This window comes from Idiotropiscis lumnitzeri, chromosome 4 (genome assembly GCF_059441095.1).
Source record: "Idiotropiscis lumnitzeri isolate Australia: NSW breed Sydney's pygmy pipehorse chromosome 4, RoL_Ilum_1.0, whole genome shotgun sequence".
Taxonomy (NCBI): domain Eukaryota; kingdom Metazoa; phylum Chordata; class Actinopteri; order Syngnathiformes; family Syngnathidae; genus Idiotropiscis; species Idiotropiscis lumnitzeri.
The window spans coordinates 28,438,554-28,452,810 of NC_142394.1; the positions used below are offsets into that span (position 1 = coordinate 28,438,554).

Below are 14,257 nucleotides of genomic sequence, written 5' to 3' on the forward strand. Positions count from 1 at the left end.
TGTAATTGCTGCACTTGTCTTTTAGAAAATGTCCCTTCTGGCTTCCATGGGCCCCCCCGGAGGAGGAAGGACTCACATTTCCGAGCGCTTGCAAAGTCGTTTCAACCTCATCAACATGACGTTCCCCAATGTAAGTCCCGCTCGCCTCTCCTCAAATTTGTGTCATCGACATCATCCCCAAAAATCAAAGAACACGATTCCTTCAGGACTCCCAAATCAAACGCATCTTCAGCACCATGATTAACCAGAAGCTTCAAGTTTTCAAGGAGGACCTCAAGCCCATCGGCGAGCTTCTGACCCAATCTACTTTGGAGCTCTATTATTCAGTTACGTCTCGTTTTCTCCCCACTCCGGCCAAGACGCACTACCTCTTCAACCTCCGGGATATTTCCAAGGTACATAAATTGGACGGATTTGACATTGGAGCTCCGATGCAGCCCTGTGTCTCATTCCCATTTTTCCGTGTCATTCCTTTGTCTGAAGGTATTTCAGGGTCTGCTGCGAGCACATCCAGAGTTCCACGATAATAAAAACAACATGGTTAGACTGTGGATCCACGAGTGCTTCAGGTATTACACGGACTCGTTTTGTACGCAAAGGCTGAGTCGAGTGATTTGATTGGCGCTGCTTGCTGTGATATTCTTGGTCCAATGATACATTTCAGGGTTTTCTCCGACCGACTCATCGACCACAGTGACATGGATGCCTTTACCTCGTTGGTAGCGGAGAAGATGGGCTCCATCTTTGACCTTGTTTTCCACAATGTCTGCCCCGATAAACAACCCCCAGTTTTTGGTACATACACTCACAAAGATGTATGTTGCAATCACGGACGCCTTAACTGAGGTTATTTTGGTGTGTGTCAGGTGACTTTCTGACTGAGTCTGGAGTGTACGAAGACCTTCTAGACATGGCGAGTCTCAAGAAGTTCATGGAGACCCACCTGGAGGACTACAACCTGACGCCTGGTGTCGTGCCCATGAACCTGGTGCTCTTCCGGGACGCCATTGAACACAGTGAGAACACAAGAGTTTAGGGTTGAACGATTAATCGAAATCTAATCGACATTGAGGTTCGACTCTATTCGCAAGACAGTAAGCTTTTTTAAAAACATTTTTTGAATTGTTTTTCTTTTACTTCCCCATTTGGCGTTTGAGTGATACATATATTAGCCAACCAGAATTGCCGGTGCTCGATTCTTAATAGCACTGGCCAATCAGTGTTGTTGGTTTATTCACGTTAGTCTTTGCTGTGACTGACGTGCATGGCAGATTATGTTTTGGAAGAAAGAACTTCTGCCACTTGAGGTTAGGAGAGGGAGCAGCTCGTGCCAAAGAAAGACCGGTACGTTTTTTATTTGGACGTACTTGCGATTTAACAAAATTAAGGAGGGGGGGGCGTGTGTGAACCTGGTGAACAGGCTTTTTTTTTCTGCTGTACTACAATAAAGTGTAATTGCACACACGTAAAATACAAAAATCGCAAACCGAATTGCGATATTGTGCTGAAAAAAATTTTATTTTATTTTTACAAAATCGTGCAGCCTGACGAGAGTGCCACGTCCCAACATAGCAAAGTTCGCGCCAACGCTTTCTGTGCCGCGTTTACAGTAACCCGCGTGGTCCGCGTGATCAGCCAGCCGAGGGGCAACATGCTGCTGGTCGGCGTTGGCGGCTCGGGCCGACAGAGCTTGTCTAGGATGGCGGCTTCCATCTGTGAGTACCAGGTGTTCGAGGTGGAAATCACCAAACAGTACCGCAAGCTGGAATTCAGAGAAGGTAAGCCGAGCCCGGGACCTCCCAGCCTTCCTTGCGTCCACTCTGACCTCATAAGACTTTTCTCCATCTCCTCCCAGACATTAAGAGGCTCTACCGTTTGACCGGCGTAGACAGCAAGTCCACGGTCTTCCTGTTCAACGATACCCAGATTGTGGACGAATCCTTCCTGGAGGACATCAACAATATCCTGAGCTCTGGAGAAGTCCCCAACCTCTATAAGCAGGACGAGTTTGTGGAGGTCTGCAACGCCCTGTCCGACGCCGCCAGGAAGGAGAACGTGGTGGAGACGCCCAACTCGTTATTCAGCTTTCTGATTGAGCGGGTCAGAAGCAACATGCACGTTGTTCTCTGCATGAGTCCAGTGGGAGACCCCTTCAGGTACTTTCACACTGTCCTCTCGTTCCCGACTTTTCTTCTTCCAAAGTCGCGCAACTCTAAATGGATACAAAGATGCCGTCACGAGCAGGTTTGTTTGGTCCTTGCAGAAACCGTATCCTGCAGTACCCGGCCCTCGTTAACTGCACGACCATAGACTGGTTCTGTGAGTGGCCCAAAGATGCTCTCCTGGAGGTTGCCGAGCGCTACTTGGAGGGACTGGACCTGGGATCTGAGGGAGTGAGAAACACCCATTTATTAAAATTCGACTACACTTTTTTTTTTTTTTTTTTTAACTTTTTTTTTTCTTTGTTGATTGCAGGGCCAGACCAAGGTGGCCTCCATTTTTGTGACAACACACCAGTCAGTGGTGACAGGATCAGAGAAGATGAAGGTGGAGCTGAAAAGACACAATTATGTGACACCCACCAACTACCTGGAGTTGGTGTCCGGATATAAGAAGTAGGGAGCATGACGGATGCATTCTGCTCCACGGCTTTGTGGCTTCTAAATTGTTCTCTTTGTTTATTCAGGCTTCTGGCAGAAAAGCGCCAAGAACTGGGAGAGCAGGTGAACAAGCTGCAAAACGGCCTTTTTAAAATCAGCGACACGGGCGAGAAGGTGGCCGCCATGACCGTGCAGCTGGAGGAGTCGAATAAGCAAGTGGCCGACTACCAGAAGGAGTGCGACGAGTACCTGACTGTCATCGTGCAGCAGACGAGGGAGGCTGACACGCAGCAGAAGGCAGGACACCCATTAAAAAAAAAAAAACAGAAAGCAAATACAATCCATTGCAGCATGTACAGTTGTGTGATTCTTTTGCGTTTCTGTGCGCGATCAGACGGTGAGTGCCAAAAAGGAAAAAATTGCGGCGGAGGAGGCCCAATGCAAAGCCCTGGCACAGACCGCATTACGAGAGCTCGATGAAGCCCTGCCAGCGTTGGATGAGGCCACCAAGGTAGAGGTGAAGTTTGAATGTCTGCAAATGAGCCTTCAAATGTAACCCCCCTCCCCCCCCCCCAAAACCAACCCACAATAAAGGCTCTGGAGTCTCTGAACAAGAAGGACATGACGGAGATTAAGTCGTACGGCCGTCCTCCCGCTCTGGTGGAGAAAGTGATGCAGGCTGTCATGACCCTTCTCAACAAGGAGCCAACCTGGGCGGAAGCCAAAAGACAGCTCGGTGAGTAAAGGCCTCGACACACCTTTTGTCGAGCACCTGGAAACGCAAAGAGTCGTCCAACGTTGGAGTGGAAGGATTAGACCAGAGGTGGGAAAACTTTTTGATTGGCGGGCCACAATGGGTTCTAAAATTTGACAGAGGGGCCGGATCAGGAGCAGATAGATGGAGTGTTTTGGTAACCTCTCCTCATCGAAGAAAAAAAAAACACATTTAATTTTAAATGAAAGTGAACAAAAGCATTATAACAATATATATGTCTTTGAAAAACCACATTATTTAGAAAATAAAACATTACAAGGTTTATTATTTTAATTTTTTTCAAGTTCGGCGGGCTGGATTAAAACGTTTCACTGGCCGCATGTGGCCCCCGGGCCATAGTTTGCCCACACCTGTTTTTTTTTGTTTTTTTTATTACAACGAACTTCTCAACATGAGAAGTGCAGCGTGCTCTTTCTCACTTTAAACATTTGTGGCAGGTGAGGCCAACTTCATCAAAACCCTGATCAACTTTGACAAAGAAAACATATCGGACCGCGTGTTGAAAAGAATCGGCAATTACTGCAGACAGCCCGACTTCCAGCCAGACACCATCGGGAAAGTGTCTCTGGCTGCCAAGTCCCTTTGCATGTGGGTCAGAGCCATGGAGGTACAACATAGTCGCCGCGCGCCAACAACAGCCACAAGATGGCACAGAACTAAACACAGACATGTGTTCCACTCTTACAGGTCTACGGATGTGTCTTCAGGGTGGTGGAGCCGAAGCGGGAGCTGCTGAATGCTGCCGAGACCCAACTTGCAATGAAGCAAGCCGAACTGGCCGAGTCAGAGAGCAAACTCAAAGAGGTACCTGCTGACGGGATCGGCTACACCAGTGGTCCACTACATTTTAAACCAGTTCATAAAAGTCCATAACTTTTTTGGACCGGCAACCGGTGTTGGGGGGTCGTAGCTGCCACTTGTTGCTAATGCTAATGCTAATAACGTTTGTTAGCGTCCTAAATTAGCGACTGAATTTGATTTTGAGATGGCGTTGTGTTGATGTTGGTGGCAACTAAGTCATATCAATTAAAACAAGCCGAAAGGTCGAAAACGGAAGTCAAGGTCGCCGTTACGCCACCACAAGAGCCAACTTCAAAGTAAAAGTCAGCTAAGGCTATTGCATTGGCACCAATGTATTGTTTGTTAAGCTTTATTTTGAAGTTAGTCATTGGAGAGACGGCGTGTTCGTCGAGTATGTTTGCAGCTACCTTGACAGGTCTGTCTGAAATGACGACGTCAGGACAAGAGACAGAAAAAAATATATCATTAATTTTGAGGACACCTCAAGTTGCCAAAATGTGACTATTTATACATGCGACTTATGTGACTCATATGGAGTTTCAACTTCTTCTGCTGCTATTATAGTGATTGCGGACTCATCATGATGCACCAGTGTCAAACTCAAGGGCCGAGGGCCAGATCTGGCCCGCAGTCTCATTTTATATGGCCCGGAAAGGGCAAATCATGTGCGTCAACTTCCTGTTTCTAGCACATTTTCTTCACTTTGAACAACATTGAGATATGAGATATTGCCATTTATTACCTTTTAAAATGAATTGACGAATTGTTGAGCAATTACGGACTGGCTTGTGATTTCAAAACTGGCTTTCCATCAATTTGTTGTGTATTTGATGACGTAAGGTGTCACGCTTTTATTAACAGTCATAACGGCCCTCTGAGGCAAACCATAACTACAATGTGGCCCGTCCACAAAAATAGTTTGTGGTCCAATTTGGGAACCTCTGCTCTACTCCATAAAATGAAGGACAGATGATGTGATGGCCGGTCGTGGTTTGTGTGCAGGTGGGGGACAAACTGTCGCGGCTCAACAAACAGTACGGGGAAAAAGTGGCCACCAAGGAGGACTTGAAGAGGCGGTCGGATGAGATGGAAGTGAAATTGGACCGAGCCGACAAGCTGGTGAAAGGTCTGGCCGGGGAGGGTGTCCGCTGGGAGCAGACGGTTAAGGTAGGACGCACACACAAACCGGCTTGGGAAGTCGTAGCTCACGTTGTGCTTTCAGGGTCTTCAAGACAACATGGGCTACCTGGTTGGAGACTGTTTACTTGCAGCTTCATTTCTGTCCTATATGGGCCCCTTCCTTTCTAACTATAGAGTGGAACTGCTCGAAATCTGGACGACAGAGGTCAAAAGATTTTCATAACTTTGTGATTCCTGGGGAACTTTTGCAGTCTTTTCAAAGGTGTCCATTCTTGTCACCTGTCTGCCTTCTCAGGTCCAGCGCCAGGATATCCCGTGCACGCCAGCTTTTAGTTTTGCCACTTTCCTCTCAAACCCAACGTCCGTCAGGGACTGGAACATTCAAGGCCTACCTTCGGACGCTTTCTCCACAGAGAACGGCGTCATCGTCACCCGTGGCAACCGGTCAGAACCCAAAAACGGGCTGGCGTGCAAATGCGATGCATGTTTTGCATTTTGTTTCTGCATTCGCTCAAAAATGGGATTGTTTTCGTGGCTCTTATCAAGGCTTCAAAATATTTTTTAAATTTTATTTTGTTTTGGGGGGGTCAAGATGGCCGCTGATGGTGGACCCGCAAGGCCAAGCTTTGAAGTGGATCAAGAAAATGGAGATGATGAGAGTAAGTCATGTGCCAGGTTGCTAAGAGTTCGAGACAGCAAAAATACAAAATATATAATATCTGCGTGTGAATTTCCGCAGGGCTTAAAAGTAATCGACTTCCAGATGCCGGATTACATGCTGATCATGGAGAATGCCATCCAGTTTGGGAATCCTGTCTTGCTGCAGAACGTCCAGGAGGACTTGGACCCGTCTCTCAACCCCGTTCTCAACAAGTCCTTGACGCGAATAGGTCTCTCTCACACACACACACACACACACACACGTTCGGCTCCGCAAAATGGTTGGCCACTCTACAAGTCGAGTATGCTTCGTTCCTAGGTGGCAGGCTTTTGTTGAAGTTGGGTGACAAGGAGTTGGAATATAGTCTGGAATTCCGTTTCTACATCACCACCAAACTGTCGAATCCTCACTATACTCCAGAAATCTCTACAAAGACCACCATTGTCAATTTTGCAGTCAAGGAGCAGGTTGGTTTGATTTTTATTCCCCCGTTTGTTTCAAATTTGTATCATTTGATTTTATCTGCTGAGTGTTTTTCGAATTTGCGGGCGTCGTCCTCAAGCATTTTCTGTGTCCTGCTGGCAGGGTCTGGAAGCTCAACTCCTCGGTATTGTGGTGCGTAAGGAACGTCCAGACCTGGAAGAACAAAAGGACAACCTGGTGATGAGCATTGCCTCGGGAAAGAGAAGCCTGCAGGAGCTGGAGGACGAAATCCTCAGGTGAATTTTTATTTATTTTTTTTCCACACGAATGATGTCAGTTGCACGATCACTCACACGTTCCGTCGGCCAGGCTGCTGAACGAGGCGAGCGGGTCCCTGCTGGACGATGTGCAGCTGGTGAACACCTTGCAGACGTCCAAAGTGACGGCCACGGAGGTGTCGGAGCAGCTGGAGAGCAGCGAAGTGACGGAAATCAAAATCGACACCGCTCGAGAGGTCTGATGCAAAACATCCCTCCACAAAAGCAATTCTCAATTCTTTTTGTATGAAGTCAAGCCTCCCTATTCTGACATCACATAAGCCCCGCCCACTGCCTGCTACTGGGGCATACCATTTGAAGAGGGGGAGGGGGGCAATACCACAACTTCAACTATGGGAACTTACTTGCTTTGAACAAGGAGACAAATAAGACCATAATTAGCCCATAACACGCTGAGCAGTTTTGAATAGTAAATTTGTCTGCTAACGATCTTCAATTCAACCTCTAGCGTTAGCATCGCTACCTGCCGCGGCGTCATGCACGGACGCTTTTTTTTTTTCGGGGTCGGGGGCCAACAATTTTTATGAAGGCTGGAGGGTCAAGGCCGAAACGGTACAGAGATCGCGGCCAGAAGGCGAGGGACTGACTAGCTGAAAAGGGTCAAGTGCCCAGCTTTGTTTGAGACAAAGTGGACATGTCCACTTCATTTTTATTTTTATTTTTTTGACAGGCCTACCGGGCGTGCGCTCAGCGGGCCTCCATCCTGTTCTTCATCCTCAACGACATGGGCCGCATTGACCCCATGTACCAGTTTTCACTTGATGCCTACATTAATCTCTTCAACCTGAGCATTGAGAAGAGCAAGAGCAGCCTAAAACTGGAGGAAAGAATCATCAACCTCAACGACTACCACACATATGCAGTGTACAAGTAAGACTCATTCGGAGTAAAATGGTGAATTTTTAATTCTGTAGCCTCTTGAGAACTGGATTACTTCCCGCCGCATGTTTCTTTGCAGGTATGCGTGTCGGGGTCTGTTTGAGATGCACAAGCTCCTCTTCAGCTTCCAAATGTGTGCCAAAATCCTCGAGGTCGCCGGCACACTCAACATGGACGAGTACAGCTTCTTCCTCCGCGGCGGAATTGTAAGGAAACACAGCTCAGATGCTGATGGGTTCGTATAATCCAGGCGTGGGCAAACTACGGCCCGGGGGCCACACGCGGCCCGTTAAACGTTTTAATCCGGCCCGCCAAACTTGAAAAAAATTAAATGAATAAACCTTGTTCATATTTTATTTTCTAAATACTGTGGTGTGTCAAAGACAGATATTTTATTGTAATGCTTTTGTTCATTTTCATTTAAAATTCAATGTCTTTTTTTTCTCCGATGAGGTGCGGTGACCAAAACACTCCATCCATCCGCTCCTGATACGGCCCCTGTGTCAAATTTTAGAACCCATTGTGGCCCGCCATTCAGAAAGTTTGCCCACCTGTGGTCTAATCCTTCCATGCCGACGTTTGACGACTCTTTGCGTTTCCAGGTGCTTGACAAGAGGGCTCAAATGGAAAACCCCTGCAGTAATTGGCTCGTGGATTCCAGCTGGGACAATATCACAGAACTGGACAAGCTGCCCAACTTCCACGGCATCATGGCCTCGTTTGAAAAATATCCACGGGACTGGAAGCTTTGGTTCACCAGTGCAGAGCCTGAGAAGGCCCAGTTACCAGGTTGGTGTCGTACAGGAGTGACAGTCGTGCTGCTTTTCTTCTTTTAATTCGACCTCAGAATGACTTGAATTTTCCAATTGGAACGGCCCAAAAATTCACATAAAACTCGAAAAAACTCGATGTCTCCTCCGAGGCAGCAAATAGAAAGAGGTTTCGCTTTTTCACGCACTTCTTCCGATCAGTTCTAATCGTGGCCACGTAGATTGATCTGGCAAAAAAAACACTTTTTGAAATGTAAATGTGATTTTGGAGCTGCAGGGGATGGTCTGCATTAAATGTCAAGTGAATATTATTATTTTATGTGTGTGTCCTTTCCTGCTCTTGGCACGCAGGAGACTGGGAGAACAGCTGTAACGAGCTCCAGAGGATGCTCATCGTCCGTTCTCTTCGGCCAGACCGCGTCTTGTTCTGCGCCACCACTTTTATCGTCAACTATTTGGGCCCTCGCTTTGTGGAGCCACCTGTTCTCGACATGAAGGCCGTAAGTAGGCTATATATATATTTATATATATATATTTTTGGAAGTTGTCCCGTTGCTGTTCGTTCACCGCTGCCCTCGCTCCAGGTCGTGGAAGAATCCACATGCATGACTCCTCTGGTTTTTGTCTTATCTCCCGGCGTGGATCCCACGGGAGCCCTGCTGCAACTCGCCGAGACCTCCGGCATGAGCAAACTCTTCCACGCTCTCTCTCTGGGTCAAGGTCAGGCCCCCATCGCCAAGAAGATGATCGAAGAGGGCGTCCGAAAGGGTACGAGTCGATTGCGTAAAAAATCCATTTCATCTTGAGACCTTTTCCCACTTATTGCTTTGTTTGAACTGTCCCCAGGTCACTGGGTCTTTCTTGCCAACTGCCACCTTTCTCTCTCCTGGATGCCCGAGCTGGATAAGCTGGTGGAGCAGCTGGAGGTGCAGAAGCCCCACACCGACTTTCGACTGTGGCTCAGCTCATCGCCACATCCCGATTTCCCCATCAACATCCTGCAGGCGGGCATCAAGATGACGACGGAGCCGCCAAAGGTGGAGAACCTGCAGCGTGGTGGCACGGCTGGCGAAACACACGCACACACGTGTGTCACGTGTTTGCGCTTTTGTCGCCCGCAGGGAGTGAGAGCCAACATGAAGCGTCTGTACCACCTGGTGACCGAGGCTCAGTTCACCCGCTGCGCCAAACCCGTCTTCTACAGGAAGCTGCTCTTCTCCCTTTGCTTTTTTCACAGCATCCTGCTGGAGCGCAAGAAATTCCTGCAGCTGGGCTGGAACATCATTTACGGATTCAACAATTCAGACTTTGAGGTAGATGATAACCAAAGAAAGCAAGTCCTCGTCTTGATTTCAGATCATGACTTTCTCTTACAGGTGAGCGAGAATCTGCTGAGTCTGTACCTGAACGAGTATGAGCAGATACCCTGGGACGCCCTCAAGTATCTCATCGCCGAGGTCAACTACGGAGGTCACGTGACCGACGACTGGGACAGACGCCTTCTCACAACCTACATCAACGACTACTTCTGCGAAGCCGCCGTTACTGAGCCTTACTTCAAGTTAGTGACAAACACCCCCACCTAGTGGACAGAAAGTGAATGTCACCCATCATTCATCTGCTAGTCTAAATGGCAACACTGGTTAGCTCGCATTTTGGTGCCAAGACAGATTTAACCATTTTCAGATATTTTGGATGTCACTGAATCCGAAAATGAGTTTTTTTTTTTCTTTTTTGGCTCTAGACTTTGTGATAATCCATATTTCTGTTTACAAATAGATGCTCATAATTAGGTCCAGGCATCGATTCAAATTTACCAAAATGGACCCGATTTGATTTCATTTTCGATTCACTTTGATTGATTTTTGATTCCGAATTCAAATGAAAACCAAGCAAAAATTGTGAAAATTGGGCAACATTAGCAGTAAGGAATAGATTTATGTCACGGAAAAACAGGTGACGTCAAAACACAAACTAGTTTTAGTGACGTCATTTCATAAATGGTTGAAGCACATTTGCTTGAGATCGATTCATATTCAAAAAAATGAATAGCTCAAAAACAAGAGCCAATTCAAAGAAACATATCTTATTTTTTATCATTGGATACTTTCTATAACTGTAATTGATTGCGGCGTTTGTGAAGGCACTACGACCAAACCCATGAAGTTAATCACCATTTATTTCAATTCTCCCCAGATTGTCAACCTTAGCCGCATATTACATCCCCCACGATGGACCTCTGTCCTCCTACAAGGACTTCATCAACATGCTGCCCACCCACGAGCATCCCGACTTATTTGGCCAGCACCCAAACGCCGACATCGCCAGCCAGATTGCTGAGACCAGGTCGCTGTTTGACACACTTCTGTCACTTCAGCCCCAGGTGACCAGCGCCAACACAGCGGGGGCTGGTCCCAGTCGTGAGGACAAGGTCGAGAATGTGCCTTGAAAAGTTTTCCCGCGCCTATTTTTGGTGTCTCACACCTTGGACTGTCTCCAGGTGTTAGATCTGTTGGCAGATGTGCGCCAGACCATCCCGGCCATCATCGACTACGAGAGCGCCAGCTCGCTCTTTCTGGATCCTACGCCGCTGGATGTGGTTTTGCTGCAAGAGATCCAGAGATACAACGCTCTGCTGAGCATGATCAAGTATGAAGCACCACGCTCCAGTTGTTCCTTCTGACTGAACTGTGACCGTAAGACCGATAGAGCCAACATCCTGCTTGTATAAACGCACGTCTTTCTGCTTTGAAATGAATGGAAATGCCTTTAATGTGTTCCAGCCTCCCTCCACCAGAAAAAAACAACAACAAATGTTTGGGTTTATTGAAAAAGAGAATTATCCCTCTATAATAGTGTGCGTTATCAAAACATGGAGTTATAACATACTGCTGTTAAATAGAATGCTTATTTGATTTAATGCTGTAATCCAGTTCGTTGTGATGCCTGCCGTGGCCACCAGATGGCAGTCTAACACTAGTCATGCAGTAACAAACACAGAATCGATTTCTTCTGATAAAACTTTTATGTCGGATAATATAAAATTAGATATGGGATGGAGAACACAGTCGACCCACACATACTTTTTTTTTTGCATGAAACTAGCGGCCGGCTGTTCTTAAGCCATTGCAATTTGCAGACGTGGGCACTTGACCTTTGATAATTTAAAATTCGTCTCCTCTGCCCCAAAAATGGATGTCCAGAGGGCCAGAACATTCCGCCCACAGGACGAACTGCCCAGCTCTGGCAATTTGGTTAAAATATTATATTATATTATATTATATTTAACAAAACACAATTGGTATCAGACAAAGTTGAATGTTTGTGTGTTAGGTTTTCCTTAGTGGAGCTGGAGAAAGGAATCAAAGGCTTGGTGGTGATGTCATCCAGCTTGGAGGAAACCTTCAACTGCATGTACGACGCCAGAGTCCCGCCGCTTTGGGAGAAGGTGACACACAGCATGTTTTTATTTATTTTTTTTTTGTCTTTTCCTCAGATATTTCTCTTCCTAAGCCTTTGCTATTAAAAATGTATCCAGCCCTCACTCAGGTGGAGCACAAAGCCAGCATCTGTGGATCTAATCGCGGAGTAATAAGCAGCTAGAGCTCTTAAGGCCGGCCCCACTTTCAGAAAAAGACCCTGAGCTTATTGAGCGCCGGCCAAGGGCTTATTACTCTGTGTCTGTGTGTGTGTGTGTGTCTGTGTGTGCATACCATTTTATAGGAGCACTGGACAGCTATTAGCTCCGCTGCCTCCAGCTCAGTTTCTCTCTTTTTAACCGACTGCTTGCATGCCAGAAAACTCTCTCCAGTTCATTTCCCTTGCCCCCCCCCCATCGCTCTCGCCCCTTCGCTTTCTCATCTGTGCACTCATCCCGATCGTGTAACAATATTAATAATAGTTTAGCTATGCTGTCGTCGTGTACGACGTTTAATTGTTGTTTGAACTCCTATCGTGGTCTCGGTCCACCAGGCGTACCCCTCTCTCAAGCCTCTGGCAGCGTGGACCCGCGACCTGTGCCAGCGAGTTCTTCAGTTTTCACGCTGGGCCCAGCTGGCGCAGCCCCCTACCTTGTTCTGGCTTTCCGCTTTCACCTTCCCCAACGGCTTCCTCACCGCCGTGCTGCAGTCGGCCGCTCGGCAAAACAAGGTGACGTAGGTGTCAGTTGGTTAGTTTTCATGTCGTTATTATTTGATGTGCGTCGCCGCATCGGATGCATTTGCCTCGTTCGTTCGTCTCGTCTCTGTGGCTTTTGATCAACGGATGTCTGCAGCAAATAAACCAAGGGGGGAAAAAAAAGAGAAAACCAATCTTCATTTTAGTTGTCCAAATGGTTTGCGGTTCTTGTGGTTTCCTCTTCAAGGAGGTGCTCATTCCAGAAGCTTCTGAGGAAATCGCTTCATCCATAAAATAGAAAATATTGGGCCGATTTTTGTGGTGTATTGAGAAGTTGATGTTGGCACAAGTAGAGATGTCGTCATTACTTTTGCTGACAAGTGAGCATCATTTATGACATCACGGCTGGTCGCCGGGTAAGATGTCTGGTGTGGATTTGTCGTTCATGCATGGCGCTGCCCTCTTGCAAGTGAGTATCGGATCACAGGACGCGTTGGCGTGAAAAAATTAAGAATTCAAGATTTCTTGATGTTTGGTTACGTTAGGCCAGCAGAGAAGGACTTGAAGCGGGACGGATCCGACCCGCAAACGGGGTTAATCTGAATATTTGAATATTTTATATATATATTGTTGTTTTTTTTCTCGATTTCTTTATATGTTGCAAAAAAAATTACAGTTGACCAGGACAGCATGCAAATAGCGTTAATCTGCATATTTACATATTGACAGCGATTACTTTTCGTTATTTTCCTCCATGTAGCCCCTGAGCTAAAAGAGCTATCATATTGAATCAAATATGGTGTCCCACTAATTAGCTCTGCTTTTTGCCACCTTCTCAACCTCTGCACCCTTTTTGCAGGTCTCCGTTGACACACTGTCTTGGGACTTTACAGTGTCCAGTCTAGAAGACGGCCACATCCAGAACCCACCTAAGGTAAATCCCCCCCCCAGCAAGCCTCCCCGTCGGAATTTCCCCAATCTTGCCGTATTTATCACTCAATATCGAACCGGTTGTCCGTTGGCCTCCAGGATGGCGTGTTCGTGCGAGGTTTGTACCTGGAGGGGGCCGCCTGGGATAAAAAGTCCATGTGTCTGGTGGAGGCTGAGCCCATGCAGATGGTGTGTCCCATTCCGGCCATCAACTTCAAGCCGGTGGAGAACCGCAAGAAGATGGCAAAGAGTGAGGGCCTTTTAATTGGACTTGGCTCGCTCCTTTTGCAGCACCTCAATTGTCTCACCTGTCCGCTTTTGTAGACATGTACCTCTGTCCGTGCTACTACTTCCCCGTGCGATCGGGCGGCGCGGGCAGAGCCTCCTTCGTGATCGCCGTGGAGCTGAAATCCGGCAGCGTCAACCCGGATCACTGGATCAAGAGGGGGGCAGCGCTCCTCATGAGTCTGGACAGCTGACGTACTCGCATACTCTGGACACATTCCACTTTCTTCCTTTTATTTTTTTTTTTTTATCCCCTCCACAAAGTTCTTTCTCTGTCTCAAAGAAGAACAAAAAACAAGCAGTGGTTAATTAAGGTGAGGACGGTCTATTTTCATGCAAATTCCATCCAAGTCCAAGCTGCGAGGGGAGGCGAAAAAAATGAAGCTATTCAAACAAATGAATTTTAATGAATCCTCTCAGGCAAGACGCAATCTTTCAGGCCTAGACTTCCCCGCTGGTCGGGGAAGCAGAGGAGAAAGTGAGTCGGGAGAGGACTAGAGCCACAATGAGGCGGAAGGGGGGCGGGGGGGTGTTTGGGG

General features: G+C 47.3%; 1 protein-coding gene across 1 annotated transcript in view; it reads left to right on the plus strand.

The window, feature by feature from the left end:
• The window catches only part of dnah2 (dynein, axonemal, heavy chain 2), a 32,428-nt gene extending 18,471 nt beyond the window's left edge, over window positions 1-13,957 (plus strand). Inside the window, 37 exon segments of the mRNA XM_088292919.1 lie at window positions 26-130; window positions 207-395; window positions 484-569; window positions 665-795; window positions 867-1,016; window positions 1,611-1,778; window positions 1,856-2,156; window positions 2,264-2,393; window positions 2,476-2,615; window positions 2,687-2,897; window positions 2,995-3,111; window positions 3,195-3,336; window positions 3,813-3,982; window positions 4,063-4,179; window positions 5,179-5,343; window positions 5,399-5,521; window positions 5,612-5,760; window positions 5,909-5,975; window positions 6,056-6,206; window positions 6,296-6,444; window positions 6,563-6,696; window positions 6,770-6,914; window positions 7,409-7,608; window positions 7,697-7,823; window positions 8,220-8,406; window positions 8,739-8,887; window positions 8,972-9,155; window positions 9,234-9,424; window positions 9,509-9,700; window positions 9,764-9,948; window positions 10,584-10,818; window positions 10,888-11,036; window positions 11,721-11,835; window positions 12,360-12,536; window positions 13,363-13,437; window positions 13,533-13,683; window positions 13,758-13,957. Of these exon segments, the coding sequence (XP_088149045.1) occupies window positions 26-130; window positions 207-395; window positions 484-569; window positions 665-795; window positions 867-1,016; window positions 1,611-1,778; window positions 1,856-2,156; window positions 2,264-2,393; window positions 2,476-2,615; window positions 2,687-2,897; window positions 2,995-3,111; window positions 3,195-3,336; window positions 3,813-3,982; window positions 4,063-4,179; window positions 5,179-5,343; window positions 5,399-5,521; window positions 5,612-5,760; window positions 5,909-5,975; window positions 6,056-6,206; window positions 6,296-6,444; window positions 6,563-6,696; window positions 6,770-6,914; window positions 7,409-7,608; window positions 7,697-7,823; window positions 8,220-8,406; window positions 8,739-8,887; window positions 8,972-9,155; window positions 9,234-9,424; window positions 9,509-9,700; window positions 9,764-9,948; window positions 10,584-10,818; window positions 10,888-11,036; window positions 11,721-11,835; window positions 12,360-12,536; window positions 13,363-13,437; window positions 13,533-13,683; window positions 13,758-13,912 (5,712 nt within the window). The 3' untranslated portion in view covers window positions 13,913-13,957.
• The last annotated feature ends 300 nt before the right edge of the window (window positions 13,958-14,257 follow it).